The sequence below is a fragment of the Typopeltis vanoorti genome, chromosome 22 (genome assembly GCF_054136105.1).
Source record: "Typopeltis vanoorti isolate ZY-2024b chromosome 22, IOZ_Tvanoo_1.0, whole genome shotgun sequence".
Lineage (NCBI taxonomy): Eukaryota > Metazoa > Arthropoda > Arachnida > Uropygi > Thelyphonidae > Typopeltis > Typopeltis vanoorti.
The window spans coordinates 62,170,542-62,186,565 of NC_143570.1; the positions used below are offsets into that span (position 1 = coordinate 62,170,542).

The following is a 16,024-nucleotide window of genomic DNA, read 5'->3' on the forward strand; positions in this document are numbered from 1 at the left end:
TACCGTTACTAGATGTGTGACTACAGAAACGTGATTGTGAACTAATGGCTGGACTTATCGGAGTAGTTTGCCCACGTTTTTCTTTTGAAATTTTTAGTGTTGCGAAGTAGGATTGCCAATAAAAGCATAACTGTGATAACTGATGTTATTTTCCTATTAAAAGTCTAAGTCGATGTGTCCAACAAGTTAGTCAATTATTATGCTTTTAAATATGATGCCATTGAAAGATTTTTTGCAAAGAACGTATATATCAGCTATTGACCGTCAAATGAGGTAGTTTCCAGCAGCTGGTACTTCTCTCAGAATATGAAGTTTTAGGTATTAATTTTCATTCGGTAATAATCTGATTTTTTTTTTCCATTGAGAAATCGGACATTATTTAATGTTATCGGTGTCAGTAAGAAGAAACATATAACATGAAAAAAATGTCATAGTATACGGACATTCAGGATGCAAATAATTGTTTTAAGGATACTTTTTAAAGTTCTTTTAATAGATCTCATATTTATGATATTATTAGTATCTAGCGTCGGTTTTCTAGCCAGCTGATTAGGATTCTATGACTGGGAATAAACTCTCATCTGATTCGCCAAATTCGTGACGTCGTGTTATGACGTAATCCAATGATAACAAAGGAGCATAGCAACAGTCAGTTGCTGGCTGGGTGACAGAGAAGAGTGGTTATCGGGTAGTATAGTTTGTCGCCGATACGGATTTAATGTGCACAGTTGGATATTCTCAGTGAAAAACATAAGTTACATCCATGTCAGCATCCAGAAGATTAAGTGTATGTGTCCAAGCTAGCCTTAAGCTAGTGACAGTTAGGGCGTTAACAGTATGTGTACTAGGGTGAGATCCCATACGAGCATGCCCCTTTCTAGGACGAAATCTTTAATAGCCAATGTTAACGGCACAGCTCCCAGCGACTCGTTTCTTCCTAAAATCTCGGAAAAAAATGCATCTTCCAGCTTATTACCCCCAATCAAAAGTCAGACGATCGGTGGCTTCAAGACTGGCTTCCAGGTCAGTGTGCAGGGAAGCATGCTTGGTGACGACCAATCACATCGTGTGCAAAATGGCGACCTCTCTATCTCGAGGCCAGTGGTTTCACAGCCACCTGAGCCCCGTCCAGCTTCAAGTTCGGACAACTCTAGTAACAAAAGTTCATCTGCCAAACCAAAAACTCTTGTGGCGACTGCAGAGCAGGTAATGAAGCTTTATATGCATAAATTAACACCGTATGAACATCATGAAATTTTCACCTATCCTCAGATATTTTTCTTAGGTGCCAATGCGAAAAAGCGTCAGGGTGTTATAGGGGCGCCAAACAACTGTGGTTATGATGACGATCAAGGATCTTATTTGCATATTCCCCATGACCACATTGCTTATCGTTATGAAATGTTAAAAATAATAGGTAAGGGAAGTTTTGGGCATGTTGTTAAGGCTTACGATCATAAAAATCATCAGCATGTTGCACTGAAAATGGTCAGGAACGAGAAACGCTTTCACAGACAAGCACAAGAAGAAATCCGAATTTTGGACCATCTACGTAAGCAAGACAAAGATAATTCGATGAATATTATACATATGCTGGAAAATTTTACATTCCGTAACCACATGTGCATCACATTTGAGCTGTTAAGTATAAATTTATATGAACTGATAAAAAAGAACAAATTTCAGGGATTTAGTCTACAACTAGTGCGGAAATTTGCACACTCTCTTCTTCAATGTCTTGATGCACTTTACCGAAATAAGATTATACATTGTGATTTAAAACCCGAGAATGTGTTGTTAAAGCAGCCAGGAAGAAGTGGTATTAAAGTGATAGACTTCGGTTCTAGTTGCTATGAACATCAGCGAGTTTATACATATATTCAGTCTAGGTTTTACAGAGCGCCAGAGGTTATTCTAGGTGCTAAATATGGAATGCCAATAGATATGTGGAGTTTAGGATGCATTCTGGCAGAATTATTAACTGGTTATCCCCTATTACCAGGAGAGGACGAGTCAGACCAACTCGCATGTATCATAGAACTCTTAGGTATGCCTCCTCAAAAGCTTCTAGATCAGTCAAAGCGTGCCAAGAATTTTATTAGCTCCAAAGGTTATCCAAGATACTGCACCAGTACTATACGCCCTGATGGTACAGTTGCTCTGAATGGAGGTCGATCACGTCGAGGGAAATTAAGGGGACCCCCTGGAACAAAGGAGTGGGTGACAGCTCTTAAAGGTTGTGATGATCCACTTTTCATCGACTTTTTAAAGAGATGTTTAGAATGGGATCCTGTTGTAAGAATGACTCCATCTGCAGCTCTTCGTCATACTTGGTTGCGAAGAAGACTTCCACGACCTCCACAAGGTTCAGATATTACAAACTCCAGTGATCTACCAACGCAAATTAATAATCACGCCAATAACATAGGGTCCGCGTGCACTAGTTTTATAGCTAAAATGAACACTATTGGAGGAACAAAATCTCGTACAGTGGTTACTACTATAGGAGAAGACATGTCAACTACTCTTAGTTCTCACACTAAGTTACCACAAATTGGCAATTCTATCACATGATTGTAAAATTTGTATTACCGTCCCAAAGCAAGCAGACTGCCTGTGCGACGTAAGTTTTTTTTTTTTTTTTGAGTGAGAGGTGTGGAACGCTTTTACACCTTTCGAGAAGTTGCATTATAATCAGGTTAAATGTTTGATCTGAAATTTTAGAGACAAAAATTCCTTTTTAATCATTTCTGTTTTTACACTGCCACTGCCAAAAGCTACAGTATAGCGCTGTTTTGTACCCCCCCCCGTCTTCATGGATTGACATATATTGCTGTTATTTTGTAGATTAAAACTGTTAATAGTTATTTATATTACTTCCGCGTATATTGTGATAAGACTTCCGTTAAAACTTTGTTAATGGAATGCTGTGAAACTAGTATTTATTGGTGGACTTATTCATTTTCATATAGCCTAGTGTAGAATCATACAAGAGAAATGTAATGTTCAGTTAGAATACAAATCGAATTTATTAAATATTTGTTTTATACATGAGTTTGCTGCAGCGGAAGCTACAGTAATGCTTATGCTTTTTTGTTTTGTATGTTATAATGCAGTATGAATACTTGATGCAAGTCAGTCGCTTTGAAAAGATTTTAATTGCTCAAAAGAAAGTAGTCATACTTAGGTTCATTACCGCAAGTCATGTGGAACAGTGTTTCCTAAAACTATTTGAGTGGCTGAGTATGATATGCAAAGGTATTAGTAAAAATTGATATCAACCTAATTTCTCTATTCACTTGGAATCTTAAGTTAAATGAATCTTCTCAAATCGAACTCATCTCTGAACCTTCTTTCGGCGGTCTTATTGTCAGATTGGCTGGTTGATATAGTAATACTGCATGGAATTTTAACCGGCAAATAGCTGGCACTCAGCCAATATCAGTGAGAATTCACTGCGTTAGTGCATTAACAAAACTTAAAAGCACAGAGTCATCATGCAAGATCTCTCTTTCTGTATCCTGTATGTGCGCGTAATGGTGTTTGTTTTTAATTGCAAAAGTGGATGATAAATATCACCTCCACGTTTTTAAGTGAATCATCCTTAAATCACACCCTTGTAGTGGTGTTGTGTGTGTGGGAGGGGGATATATCTAATATATCATTTCACAAATATGTAAAAGCACTTTTTTTGGAAAATATTGAATTTTTTTTTTCAACTGAAAATGTTACATACTTTTTTTTGTGCTTAAAAACTGTTAATTACAAACAAGTATTCTTGACATTACAAAAACAGAAATAATTTTATCTGATAAATTCAAAAGTTTATCTAATTACATTATTTATTTATTTATTTATTATTTAAAAAAAAATTGTGGTGTGCATAGAGAAGATGGTGTGAATGGAATGTCTTACATTTTGTGTGATGAGAAGGGATGGCAAAAAAAAAGAAAAAAGATGACATCATTGAAGAATTACCTTTATGATAAAAAAATCATTTTTAAATTTTATTATGTTTATTTAATTAATGTTTGCAAACAACCTCAGAACTTTCTCTTACTTGTGATTATGTGGATTAGTTTGGGTGATAGCTTTTATTTAACTTTAGGTTAATTCTGTTTTAATTTAATTGCTTAAAAATTATTATCCAGTGATCATTTATTTGATAGTGCCTTATTAAATGCTGTTATTTTATTACTTTATTTTAAATTTCCAGCATACTTAGAAATTTGTTGGGAAGGAAAATATCTACAGTGAATTGTGACAGTAGATCTATTGCTGTTATCTTACCACCAACATAACTTAAAGAAGTGTTATCAAGATTTTATCCTTTCTTTGCAACCATATGTCCTCATAAGTACAATAGAATCAGTGAGTTTCAGGTTAGGGATTGCTACAAAGAAGGGATTATATTTTAAAACTTAGAAACTGAAAATATGAAAACTAATAGTAAGCGATGAGATTTTTTGACCTTGATTAACCAGCAGAACATAATTTGTGATATAAAATTTAAATGGGTATAATAATTATATATTTTGGAGGCTCTTTTCTGCTGAGTAGCTATGCATCCTTGTGCAAATTGAGATACTGGTACTATATTTCTATCTTATTAAACATACCAAATACACATACTCAAAATATGTGTGTGGTGGTAGCTTCAGTATGAATATTTTGCAGCTACAATGGGGATCAAGTACAGTTTTATTATTTGTATCCCTTGAAGATTGGACATGTATTTTATGGCAGATTACTTACAAGAATTTCGTTTACAGATATAGCCAGCATTTATTGTTTAATGAGTACTACATAATCGCCCAGTTACAGATAAGTTATGCTACCATTACTGTGTAATTACTATTCTTTACCATTATTATGTAGTAATGGTAGCATAACATTTATATTTATTATTATTATTTATTTTTTTAATCACTACCCAAGATATTTTGCATTTTTATTTAGCATATCATAATGCTGTTATAGTGATACCTTCAGTCTGGCCATATAGGATTATGAATACACTGCTTCAAGTCCCCAAATAGTCAAAAATTTGTATTTTATAAAATAATACATATGATTCTGTATTTTCTTATATTTTGATCAGATCCAGTTATGGAAGGCCAGTCCTTTTTACATGTTGTACTATATAAATAAAATAATTTTGAGTATTTTAATATACATTGAAATATTTATTTGAACACCTGACATCCATGAAGTCAGAGACTCGTTGCAGAGGTCTGTGTGGCTATATTATAATCAGTCTCTCAAGATGGCTGTGAAACATATTTTATCTGTTATTTGTGTGTGTTTGTTTATGTGAAACATATATTTAATCTGTTTAACTGTGTGTATGTGTTTATCTACTGCTTTGTATTCTTTGTGTGTTGAAGAGGAATCCAGAGTCTCCGAGAGAACATCTGAGCATAGCCAGCCATTTCTTTTTATGTCGATGAGAATAACTGTGTGTGTGTATTATTGCTCTGATTATTTAAATAACATGTTCATGAACTCACTAACTGCTACAGTCTCCCCTCAATGTATATAAAGGAATTGAAGACCAAAGTTTCATAAATTCTTCTCAACCTTAAAAGTGAAAATATTAAAGATGAGATTTTTACAATCTCATCTTTACAATCGCATTTTGGAAAAAGTGAAATGCGACATCCTCCTTTTTCAGAAAGAACATAATAATCCTCTGCTTATCAAATATATTACATACTAATTTAGAATTCAAAAACTGCCCAAAAGACAGATATACATTTAATACAGAAACAAGGAGAAAACTCATAAAATAATTGAACTAAAGAATGGAATCTTGTTTTGTTATATTAGAAAAAACCAGGGAACAATATGGAGGAGTGAGATGCTTGATTAAATAGAGATGAAAATATAACATAATTGAGCTTAAAGAGTATCTCTGGATACAGTGTCTTTGATGACAAAAAATCAGATTCTCTTCCCATCTCTTGTCTTAGAAATAGGATGGATTTCCATTTTGTTATCTTGTGCAAGAGCTTTCATCATCTGGCTTGCAATTGTTGTGTGTTTGTAATGTCTGTTAATTATAGTCCCCCATTGGGTCATTATCTTTTCATCTGTCCACATTGCAACTGATGCACTTGTTTCTCTGCATGTATTTACCTATATGATTGAACTATTCCAGCAGTTGCTATATAAAAAACAATAAAAAAGGATAAATCCCCTAATACCTTTTATTAAAAAAGTAGAGCTCCTTTTGTGCCACCTAACCTTCTGAAGACAAGTAGGTAGTCAATCTCCATCTTTCAGCCTTCACTGATGGTGGGTTGAAGCTTTCAGTGAACTAAAGCTTTTGGGAAAGATAGAGAGTACAAGATATCTGCTGCCATTTTGTGGTCCTATCATTTGTCTGTAATAGTGTGGTTTCTGTAGTCGTTTTTTTTTTTTTTTTTTTAATGTAATGTTAGAAACCATATTTTCCAGGTGGGAAAAAAAAAAAAAAATCCTTCTTGTCTGTACCAAAGAGCAACTAACTTGGGAACCTGCTGAAGAAAGCTTAGAAAAAGTTCCCTCTAGTTGGCAACTAAAATTGAATCTATGATTTTGTTTATGTAACCTGGTGTTATGAAAGCAAATGCCATTTCCACAGTCACCTGTTGCATATATAAGCCATAAATGTTCATGATCTATCAGGTTCATATCTAATTTGTTTGTTTGTTTGTTTTGAAATTCTGTTGGGAAGCTTTTACTTTTACGTTTTACTTGTTCTGTTATAGGATCTGTTAAATATTTTTTTTTTTACTTTTTCTTTTTTCCTATCATCATTATTTTTGTTCTGTTTCAATATTAAATTGACATCTTTATATATATATATATATATATATATATATATATATATATGTTGTGTGTGTGTGAGTGAAAAAAAAAGTGGGGATGAGAGTGGGCAAGCTTGCATTACTCTTCTCTTCATACTGAATTGTCATGTATTGATGTTACCATATTGTAGCATTGCTTTAGTTTTCTGATAATAGTCAGTTATGAATTTCATAATCTAAATTTTTGTACAGGATTTAAAATGATATTTCTCTGGTAACAGAGTTGAATACATGTCTGAAATCAGCAAAACAGTAATGAGGATCAGCATCCCCCTTCCCCCAGGGCATTTTATATATTCCAGTGGATTAATCATATGTATTTGATTCTGCAAAATTTTAATAAAGTGTGTGTGACAGAGTATTGTTGGTTGGTAATTCATGTATTTTTGTCTACTAACTTCTAACTTTCTCATTAGGAATTATTTTTCCAGTTGAGATCATAACAGAATGGAGAAGCTTTTAAATAAAGTGTTAAATTTCTTTGAAGGTTGGTCTTTTCATCTTTGAATAGCACTAAACAGATGTTTTATTAAGTTTAATTTGATTAATTAATTATTATTAGTTAATTGATTCAGTATTCATTTATCTCATATTCATGATAAAATTTCACATAATCTCAATGTCAGAAGTCTAGTGCATACATTGAATAAATTTTATATGGTGTGAGGTGGAATCTAACAAGATCAAATACATTTTGGGATGTTGCTACAGACCTAGTGAATCATCTGCTAGTGATAATGAAATGCATTGTCAATTGAATCTAATGGGTACTAAAGGAATAATCATGTGTAGCTTTTATTATCCAAACATTAGTGGGTAGCAGTGAAATCTCATGAAAATAATGAAACTGAATTTATTGGGCTGTTGCATGACACTTTCCTTAAGAGCATGTGACAAAAAGAACTAAGTAATTAGACGCTGTTGTAGTCGGAGGGAATTTCAGTAAAAGAAGTGACTGTTCTGCCACCAGTTGGTGACACTGATCATAATGTACTCACCTGGGAAGTTTATTTGCATATTCCATTTAGAAAAGGTTACATGCTGAACTTTGAAGCTGGAAATTATGACCAACAGAGGACAGTACTAGGGTTGGTTCCATGGTATTGGTTGCTAGATGGAAAGTATTTTAAAAATTCATCATTGATGCATTATCGGAATAGACTTCAAAGAATATGAAATGGATGTGCAATCTATATATATTAAGCAAAAAGATTCTTAAAGAAAAGATTATGTGGGAGGAATACCATGTGCACGGGGATGCTATCAAAATTGTCAGCACAGGCCAGAAAAGTTACAACTATTGTTGGGGGGGGGGGGAACTGGCGCTGTGAGATAAAGACAATCCAAAAGAATTCTATCGTTATGGTGCAAGTATAAGAAAGTAACTTTTGACAATGCAGGTGTCAGATGCAGAATAAATTTGTCATCTAATGAGTGCCCATTTTGCTAAAAGTTATCATCCTGTTATTTGCATCATAGAGCTCAATGCTACCTCTACACTGGAAGAAGAAACAAATATATTAGGAGGAGGTACTAGAGCTGTTGCATAAACTGAATATGAATTTGGCAGTAGGGACTGATGGGATATCAGCAAGGATGCTAAAAGAGTGTTCAGCTGAATTAGCTATTCCTTTTGGCCTTGCTATATTATTTGAGCCTTAGCACAGGAACGATTCCATAGGAGTGGAAAGAATGTATGGTGATCTCAGTGCACAAGGTGAGTGCAAAGAGTGATGTCTGGCTATCAGAATATTAGTTTCTCTGGAGCGGAGCAGAAAAGTCAGAAAAAAATCGCATGCAGATATAGGTTGACAGAATCTATACCTTTCAACGAACAGCATTGGCTTACTAAGGGGAATGTATATTTGAGTAACTGTTCACATTTTATAATGTAATGGTTGAGTTAGATGCGGAGAATGAATTCAACATGGAATTCATTCTCTTGGATTATAAACTACTAGTTTGGATAAGAGGATGACTGACTGACTGACAGGTATGACAAAGTGGTATATGGGGGATGTGAGCCTGAAAGATTTAAAGTGACCAGTGGTGTACCTAGGGATCAGTCCTTGGTCCATGGTTATTAAATCTTTACATTATTGACATTGGGAAGGATTTAACAGGAGACATTTAGCTGTTTACTGCTGGTGAAGATAGGTGGGGTTATTAGGAATGCAGCAGTTGCAGAATGATTTGAATAAGCATGAATGAATTTGAACAGTTAAATGCTAGTAAATGCAAAGTTTGCACTTCGGTATAATTAGATATTCCAATGGTATATTATATGCTAGAAGAAACTGACCAGTCTTGGAGTTTAGTAGATCGAAAGTTGAAGTACAGGGACCATATATCAAAGATTGCCAATACAACTCAGAAGATAATTGCTGAAATGAACATCAATATGTAAGAAAGGAAGCCATTTTGCCTCTTTACAAGGATTTGATATGATCTCATCTGGACTATTGTGTGGTTTTCAATATGATGCAGAGAAGCTGTTAAAGGATATTGGACTGAAGATTATCATGAGATATTGAGAATTTGTGGACTACAGATGCCAGCAAACAGGAGAAAGAGGATGATATGATAGAGACCAACGATTTTCTGAAAGGATCATACAGGCTACCAGTAGATGGGATTTTTTGTTTCATGGAAAGTGGGAAGAGGGCATCCTTGGAAGTTATTATTATTATTATTACGGGTATCTCCATGGAGTCAGTAGACTCATCGCGGGAGACCCAAATTAGCAAAACAATATCTGTCATATCTCTTCTTGAATTCATTTACAGACGAAGAGCTCACAACTAAGTCAGGCAATGAATTCCACTCATTCACCACCCTCCAGGCAAAAAACCTTGTTCTGACACCTTTGTTAACCACACTCTTCTTTAATTTCCAGAGATGACCTCTTGTTCTTCCATCACTATCACACAGCTGAAACATTTCCCCTGCATCAATCCTATAAAAACCTTTTAGTAATTTGAATGTTTCTATCATATCCCCTCTTCTTCGCCTATCAACCAATCTCTGCAATCCACAAGCTCTCAATCTATCAATGTAGGGAGCATTTTTTATTTCACTCACCAACTTGGTCACTCTTCTCTGAACCCTCTCCACAGCCTCCTCATCTCCAAGGAATCCAGGTGACCAGACCTGAGCACAGTAATCCAAATGTGGAAGTATCAATGCTTTATAAAGGGGAATAATAACCTCTTTATCTCTGGATGTCAGTGTGTTCCTCAACAACCAAGTAATCCTATGTGCAATCTTGGACACCTTAGCAATGTGTCCTCTGAACTTCATCTCCCTATCTACCAATACCCCTAAGTCCCTAGCCTCATCAATCTCTTGGAGTACCTTTCCATCGATGTAGTACACAGCTGGTAATCTTTTAATCCCAAAATGCATGACTTTACACTTTTCCACATTGAATAGACATCCATTTTCTTTTGCCCATTTTACCAGCTTATTTAAATCCTCCTGCAAACTTTCAACATCAGCTTGATTTTTTATTGCACTACACAACTTTGCATCATCAGCAAACAACTGAATATCTCCCTTTAAGCCGTTTCCTATATCATTTATATACAAATTAAACAACATTTGTTGAATAAATTTGTTGAATAAATGAATAAATGTTGAACAAGTTGAATAAATGCAATCATATTTTCTAGAATTTTCTCTCACAGAGTAGTGCATGACTGGAATGGCTTGCCTTTGGAGGCTGTGAGTACAGCTAGTGTAAATGAATTCAAGAGAAGGCATGATATGTGGCATTTCTCAAAGAATTCCTGACTCCCTGAAAGTCTCTAGTAATAATAATAATATATACTCCTTTGCATTTAAATCATGAGTAATTATTGTTGATGGGACTGGTTTGACTTCTTGAATGTTCTCAGTAAATTCTTTCTGAATTATTATTGTTACTGTGTCTCTTATGCATGTTTTTGCACTGCCTGAGTAGTATCTTGCTTCTTTTAAACTGATAACTCCTTCATTTCTAGTCTTTTCCATCTCCTTTTTAAAGGAGGTGTGTGTGTGTGTTTATGAAACATGTTAGCTGTTGTGTTTTGATTCCCTGAAAGAGTTGTAAAAAAATTCTCCGGTCATAAATCAAACCCTACATGAACACAGTTATTTAATTATAAAAAAAGGTTTTGTATCATATGATTTTGTTAAGTTTCCATTAATCATGTCTGTGTGAATTAACTATGTTTCTGATTACTATTAATAATATTTTTTTATATATATTCAGCACATAAATTCATCTTTTGTGCTGCTCATATAAGATATCACCATGCTGTGCAATACTTCTAGGATGCCGTATTGTTATTGTTTTTTGGGGACCACCATGGAGCTACAAGACTCATCATGAGAAGCCCATCTTAGATAGTACAGTCTATCATACCATTTGTTAAACCCATTCACCATTTTCTCCACCCTGTCAAGCAACGCATTTCATTTTCCAATCATCTTCCATGAAAGAAAGCCACTTCTCACTTTTTTTTAACTTACCATTTCCTTCGACATTTTCCAGGATTATCCTTCCTTCCTCTTGTTCTGTCATACAAAAAATTTCTGCAGTGTTAGTCCTGCAAATACCTCTCGGCAGTTTAAATGTCTGTCATGTCATCTTTTTGTTTTCTATTCACCAAACTCCGAAGTTTGCATGGAGTCTGTCCTCATAACTAACATTGTACGGTTCTGAAATTATTTCTGTTATCTAAAGTTACTTCATTTTCTTTAAATATCTGAGTTATACAGTGTATAATTCAGATAATATACTTTATATTATCTGAACCAAAATTTCAAAACTAGACATTTAATTGCATTAAGCTAGTATCCACATTCATTTCTCTTATTAATTTGTCTAGCTTATTCAAATCTTCCTCAAGGGTACAACATGGGAATCACCTTTTCTGCTGGAAGATCATCTTCCTCAGTATTCTGAGTTACCTTTACCAACTTCATGATATGTTCCCTAAATTTCAAATTTCTATTGACTGTCACTCACCTCCCCCACTTTCTCTAGTGATATCCACCAGTATAGTATGCATCCCACTGGTGGAACCCAAATTTCAAAACTAAACATTTAATTGCATTAAGCTAGTATCCACATTCATTTCTCTTATTTATTTGTCTAGCTTATTCAAATCTTCCTCAAGGGTACAACATGGGCATTATTACTAATTCAGATAATATTATTGAGATCCCCTTTCTCCTTGATACTGCTCCCACATACACAACTCTCTAATATTTATCAGAGATCCAATTCAATTCACTAACCTGATACTTAAAGAAATATGTTACAACTTAAATATCATATGGCACCCTGTCAAATGCCTTTGCAAAAAGAAAGGGAGGGCAGTGTACACTTTTTCCTCATCAACTGCTTTTGTCTCCTTATTATAAAGGGCAAGCAGATTACCGAAAGGTATCCCTCAGCAAATCTCTGCTGACCTTCATAGATAATATTATCTTCATTTGCGTAATTTTGTGTATGTTCTCTTATTAATTTCTCCCAACTCTTGACAACTACAGAAGAAACACAAACTGGTGTATAGTTTGATGCCTCCATTCTACCACCACTTTATGTAATTGCACTGTCTCGCACTCCTTCTACTCCTTGGGAACTTTTCCAGTAGACACTTTCATCGAACATCCTCAGTATAGTGTTTTTCAAACTTTTCTGACTGCTACCACAATAAAGAGTATATTTTGCATTGTGACCCTGCAAACACACACGTGTATACTACACCTTGATCTTCAGCCAAAAGACTGTGAAGCGAGACCCTGAAGATAGTGAGGTAATACAACTATAGGGCAACTTGTAATAATGAAAAAATACTGGCTGGTTGTGACCTGAAGTTTGAAAAACAATGCTCTAGTATTTTCTCTTAAAACACATGGTGCAATTCCATACACACCTCATGCCATTATAAACCTTCAACCCTCCAGGAATATAACCTGCCTTTACTGGATTAAATAGCCCATAAAGTGATCATTAAACACTGTCACTATTCCACTGAGTCATCTGCATTGATCACCAGATCCTTATTTTCATCTATCAGGGTCACTCATCCACATAACAAAAGAATTCCTTAGGATTTTCCTTGGATTGCAGTGCTGCTTGTTTCTTCTCCTATTTCATTTGTCTTTCTTACTATACAATTCACTTTCTGGGATTAAGTTTTATATTCCTCATGTACCAGCTTTCCACTACCCTTTTTATACTTTTTTTAAAAAAAATTGATTATGCAATTTCTGCTGATAAATGAAATTCACAAGGAGGGCATGTCCTTCTCTGTATGACTGCAACTGTTCCAAGCTGATTTCTAAGATTATTTTAGTAACCTCTTTATAATTCCCTGTAAATTCCTTTCTCTTTGACACTTCTGCAAGCCATTTGTTCTCCGGTGAATACTGTATGGTCACTCTCACCAACTGCAGGCAAGGATGACACCTTTAATCTTAGAACTAAATCCAAAACTTTTCACTCTCATTGATTAGACACACATATTCACAAAAATATAATGATTTTAATTTTATTACTGCAAATATAGAGCCTGTGAAGCTCAGTGGAAGTGGTGTTTGCACTCCTCAGTGCTAAACCGCCCGAAGATAGACTTAATTTGTCTAGTTCAAGTCTAGTCACTTTTTCTAAGCCTTTTTTGACTGGTTCCCAGGTTATTTGATCTCTGGCATGGGCGAGCAGGTTTTTTGTCCTGGAAACTTGGGTTTATCGTCCCGTAAACTCAAGAAAATCGACCGTAGAACCCAGACTATTTCAGACATAAAAAATATTGTGTTAGGGTCAGAGACCATGAGATGGTGGCACATGTTGAGCCATCTCTTCACTGCTAGCTGCTTAATTTAGTGATAACCTTTGGCCAGTTATCTCTAATTGGCTGCCAGTGGAGATTGAACTACTCACTCAGTCTCCAAAAGTTATATAGGGCTAAAACAGCCTTGCCTCAGACTCTCTATATGGGAATAGAAGGCAGTAACTGATGATTACTGCAAATATTTCAACCAGAAACTAACTGGTCATCATTAGATGACCAACTTTCCACTCTCTTGGAATCTGTGCTGTTGTAACTCTTATTAAACTGGCATGCCAGTGCTACTGCCAATTCCCTGGAATATTTCTTTAGGATGCATGGTGATATGCTATCACCTTATCGGCATCAAATGTATTTCAGCTTATACCTCCTGCTCACTCACAGTTAAGTCATCCTCTCCTATGTCCTCTACACTTGATTTCTTATGATTTCACTCTAATGAGGGTGAAACAGCCTTATAAATTGATCACTGACCTCAACAATGTCTTCTATAGCAGTTACCATTTTCTTTCATTAACATTATCTTACCGTAATCATTTTCCTTTCTGCTTGTAACATATCTAAAAAACTCTCGAGGATTTTTCTTCACTTGATTTGCTAATACTGCACTTTCCTCACAGAAGTCTGCATACAGCTAGTCACAACCCACGTGATCTTACCAACTGGTGGAAAGTGCGAAACCCCACTCACAATTATATCCTCTGATGAAGTAATCAGATCCAAAAACCCTTGATCCTCATGTACCCTCCTTTACATACTGCCTGAGATAGTTGTCTTTCAAGAAATTCATTTTCCTTATTCTCAAATGCTATCTCTTCATTCCAATCTATACCACCATAATTAAAATCGCTCCTAATAATCACACGTCCTTCATTCACTAATCCAAGTTGTTTATACATTTCTTCATCACCACCCTCCACATTCCCTGGCCTATATCAACATCCAACTAGATATGTCCTCCTGTTAACCTCCACCTCACACCATACTGTCTCATAACCATTGCCACTATTTCTCTCTTTCATGTCTACCTTATGTGGACAATATGCCTGCTATCATCAGCAGCACTCCCTCTCCCTTGTCCTTTCTATCCATGCAAAAAACACTGTACCCTTCCATTTCTATTCCTGTTAGGATATCATATTCGTTTAACCATATATCACTTATTCAAACGATTTTGGGGTGAATAAACTCATTAAGTGATGTAATCAGGAGTATATATATATATATATATATATATATATGAATATTTGGTGTATATATATATATATATAAAACAAAAGCTATTAGAAACCTGAAATGTGGAAAAGAAGCTAGAGTAGATATTAGACCACAAATGCTCAAATTGGAAGGTATAAAATTATTTTACTAATATTTCAGAAGACATGGTTAGATCAAATTCTGGATGATTGAAGTAGAGCTCTGATAGCAATACCTATCATCTATAAAACTGAATTGAACATGATAATTACAGAGCAGTTTCCTTGCTGACTGTTCCAGGTAAGATTTATGTAAGTATACTTGAGAAGATACCAAGAAAAATTGTGAAAGAGAAACTTCAGACAACAAGCTGAATTCAGGCCAAAAAGGGATTGTCAGAATCAGATTTTCACTTTATGACAAATAGCTAAGAAGTTATTGGAATATAAGTATCTGTTTTAAGTTTTGCAGATCTGGAAAAGACATATTATTATTATTATTATTCGTGACACCTCCAAGGAGTCCGAAAACTCATCGGACTCCTTGGACATATGAGAATATGACAAAGTGCCAAAAGAAATGCTATTCAAAATATCAGAGTTATGTGGAATAAGCACAACATTATACATTGCAACCATCATCGGCAGCAGCCATTTTCTGTTCACTGCTGGATAAAGTCCTTCATTTAGTCCTATTTTAAGCTTTCCTGTGCCACGATGTTCCAACAACCTCTTTAACCTCATCTTACCATCATTTTTTTGGTCTTCCCATAGCTCTCTTATCATCTCTGGGATACTGTTCAGATATCAACTGTCCATTTTTGAGTGTTACTTCTTGCAATATGACCTGCCCATTGCCATTTGAATCTTTTAATGGCTGTTACAATGTCTCTCACCCTGGTATGAGCTTCAAGTATACAAGTACACTTGAAGATTCATTCCTTTGAAGATTGGATAATTGAGAGATTACTGTATATATACATGCACAAAGAGACATAAGCTATGTTATGATTCACTACAGTATGCTGTAGCATTTCTACTTTGGCAACTGCTGCTAGCCTGACCTCTGCCAAGGGACAAATCAAATTATAAATAAATAAAAATAAAATAAGCATACAAAAAAAAATAATATATAATG

At 35.0% G+C, this 16,024-nt stretch overlaps 1 protein-coding gene across 1 annotated transcript; it reads left to right on the top strand.

Annotated features, from left to right (window-relative positions):
- Positions 1-676: 676 nt before the first annotated feature.
- Positions 677-3,767, top strand: LOC150094461 (dual specificity tyrosine-phosphorylation-regulated kinase 2-like). The gene has a single exon (XM_090412032.1). The coding sequence runs from the start codon at positions 838-840 to the stop codon at positions 2,572-2,574; it is 1,737 nt and encodes a 578-aa protein (XP_090268158.1). The 5' UTR covers positions 677-837; the 3' UTR covers positions 2,575-3,767.
- The last annotated feature ends 12,257 nt before the right edge of the window (positions 3,768-16,024 follow it).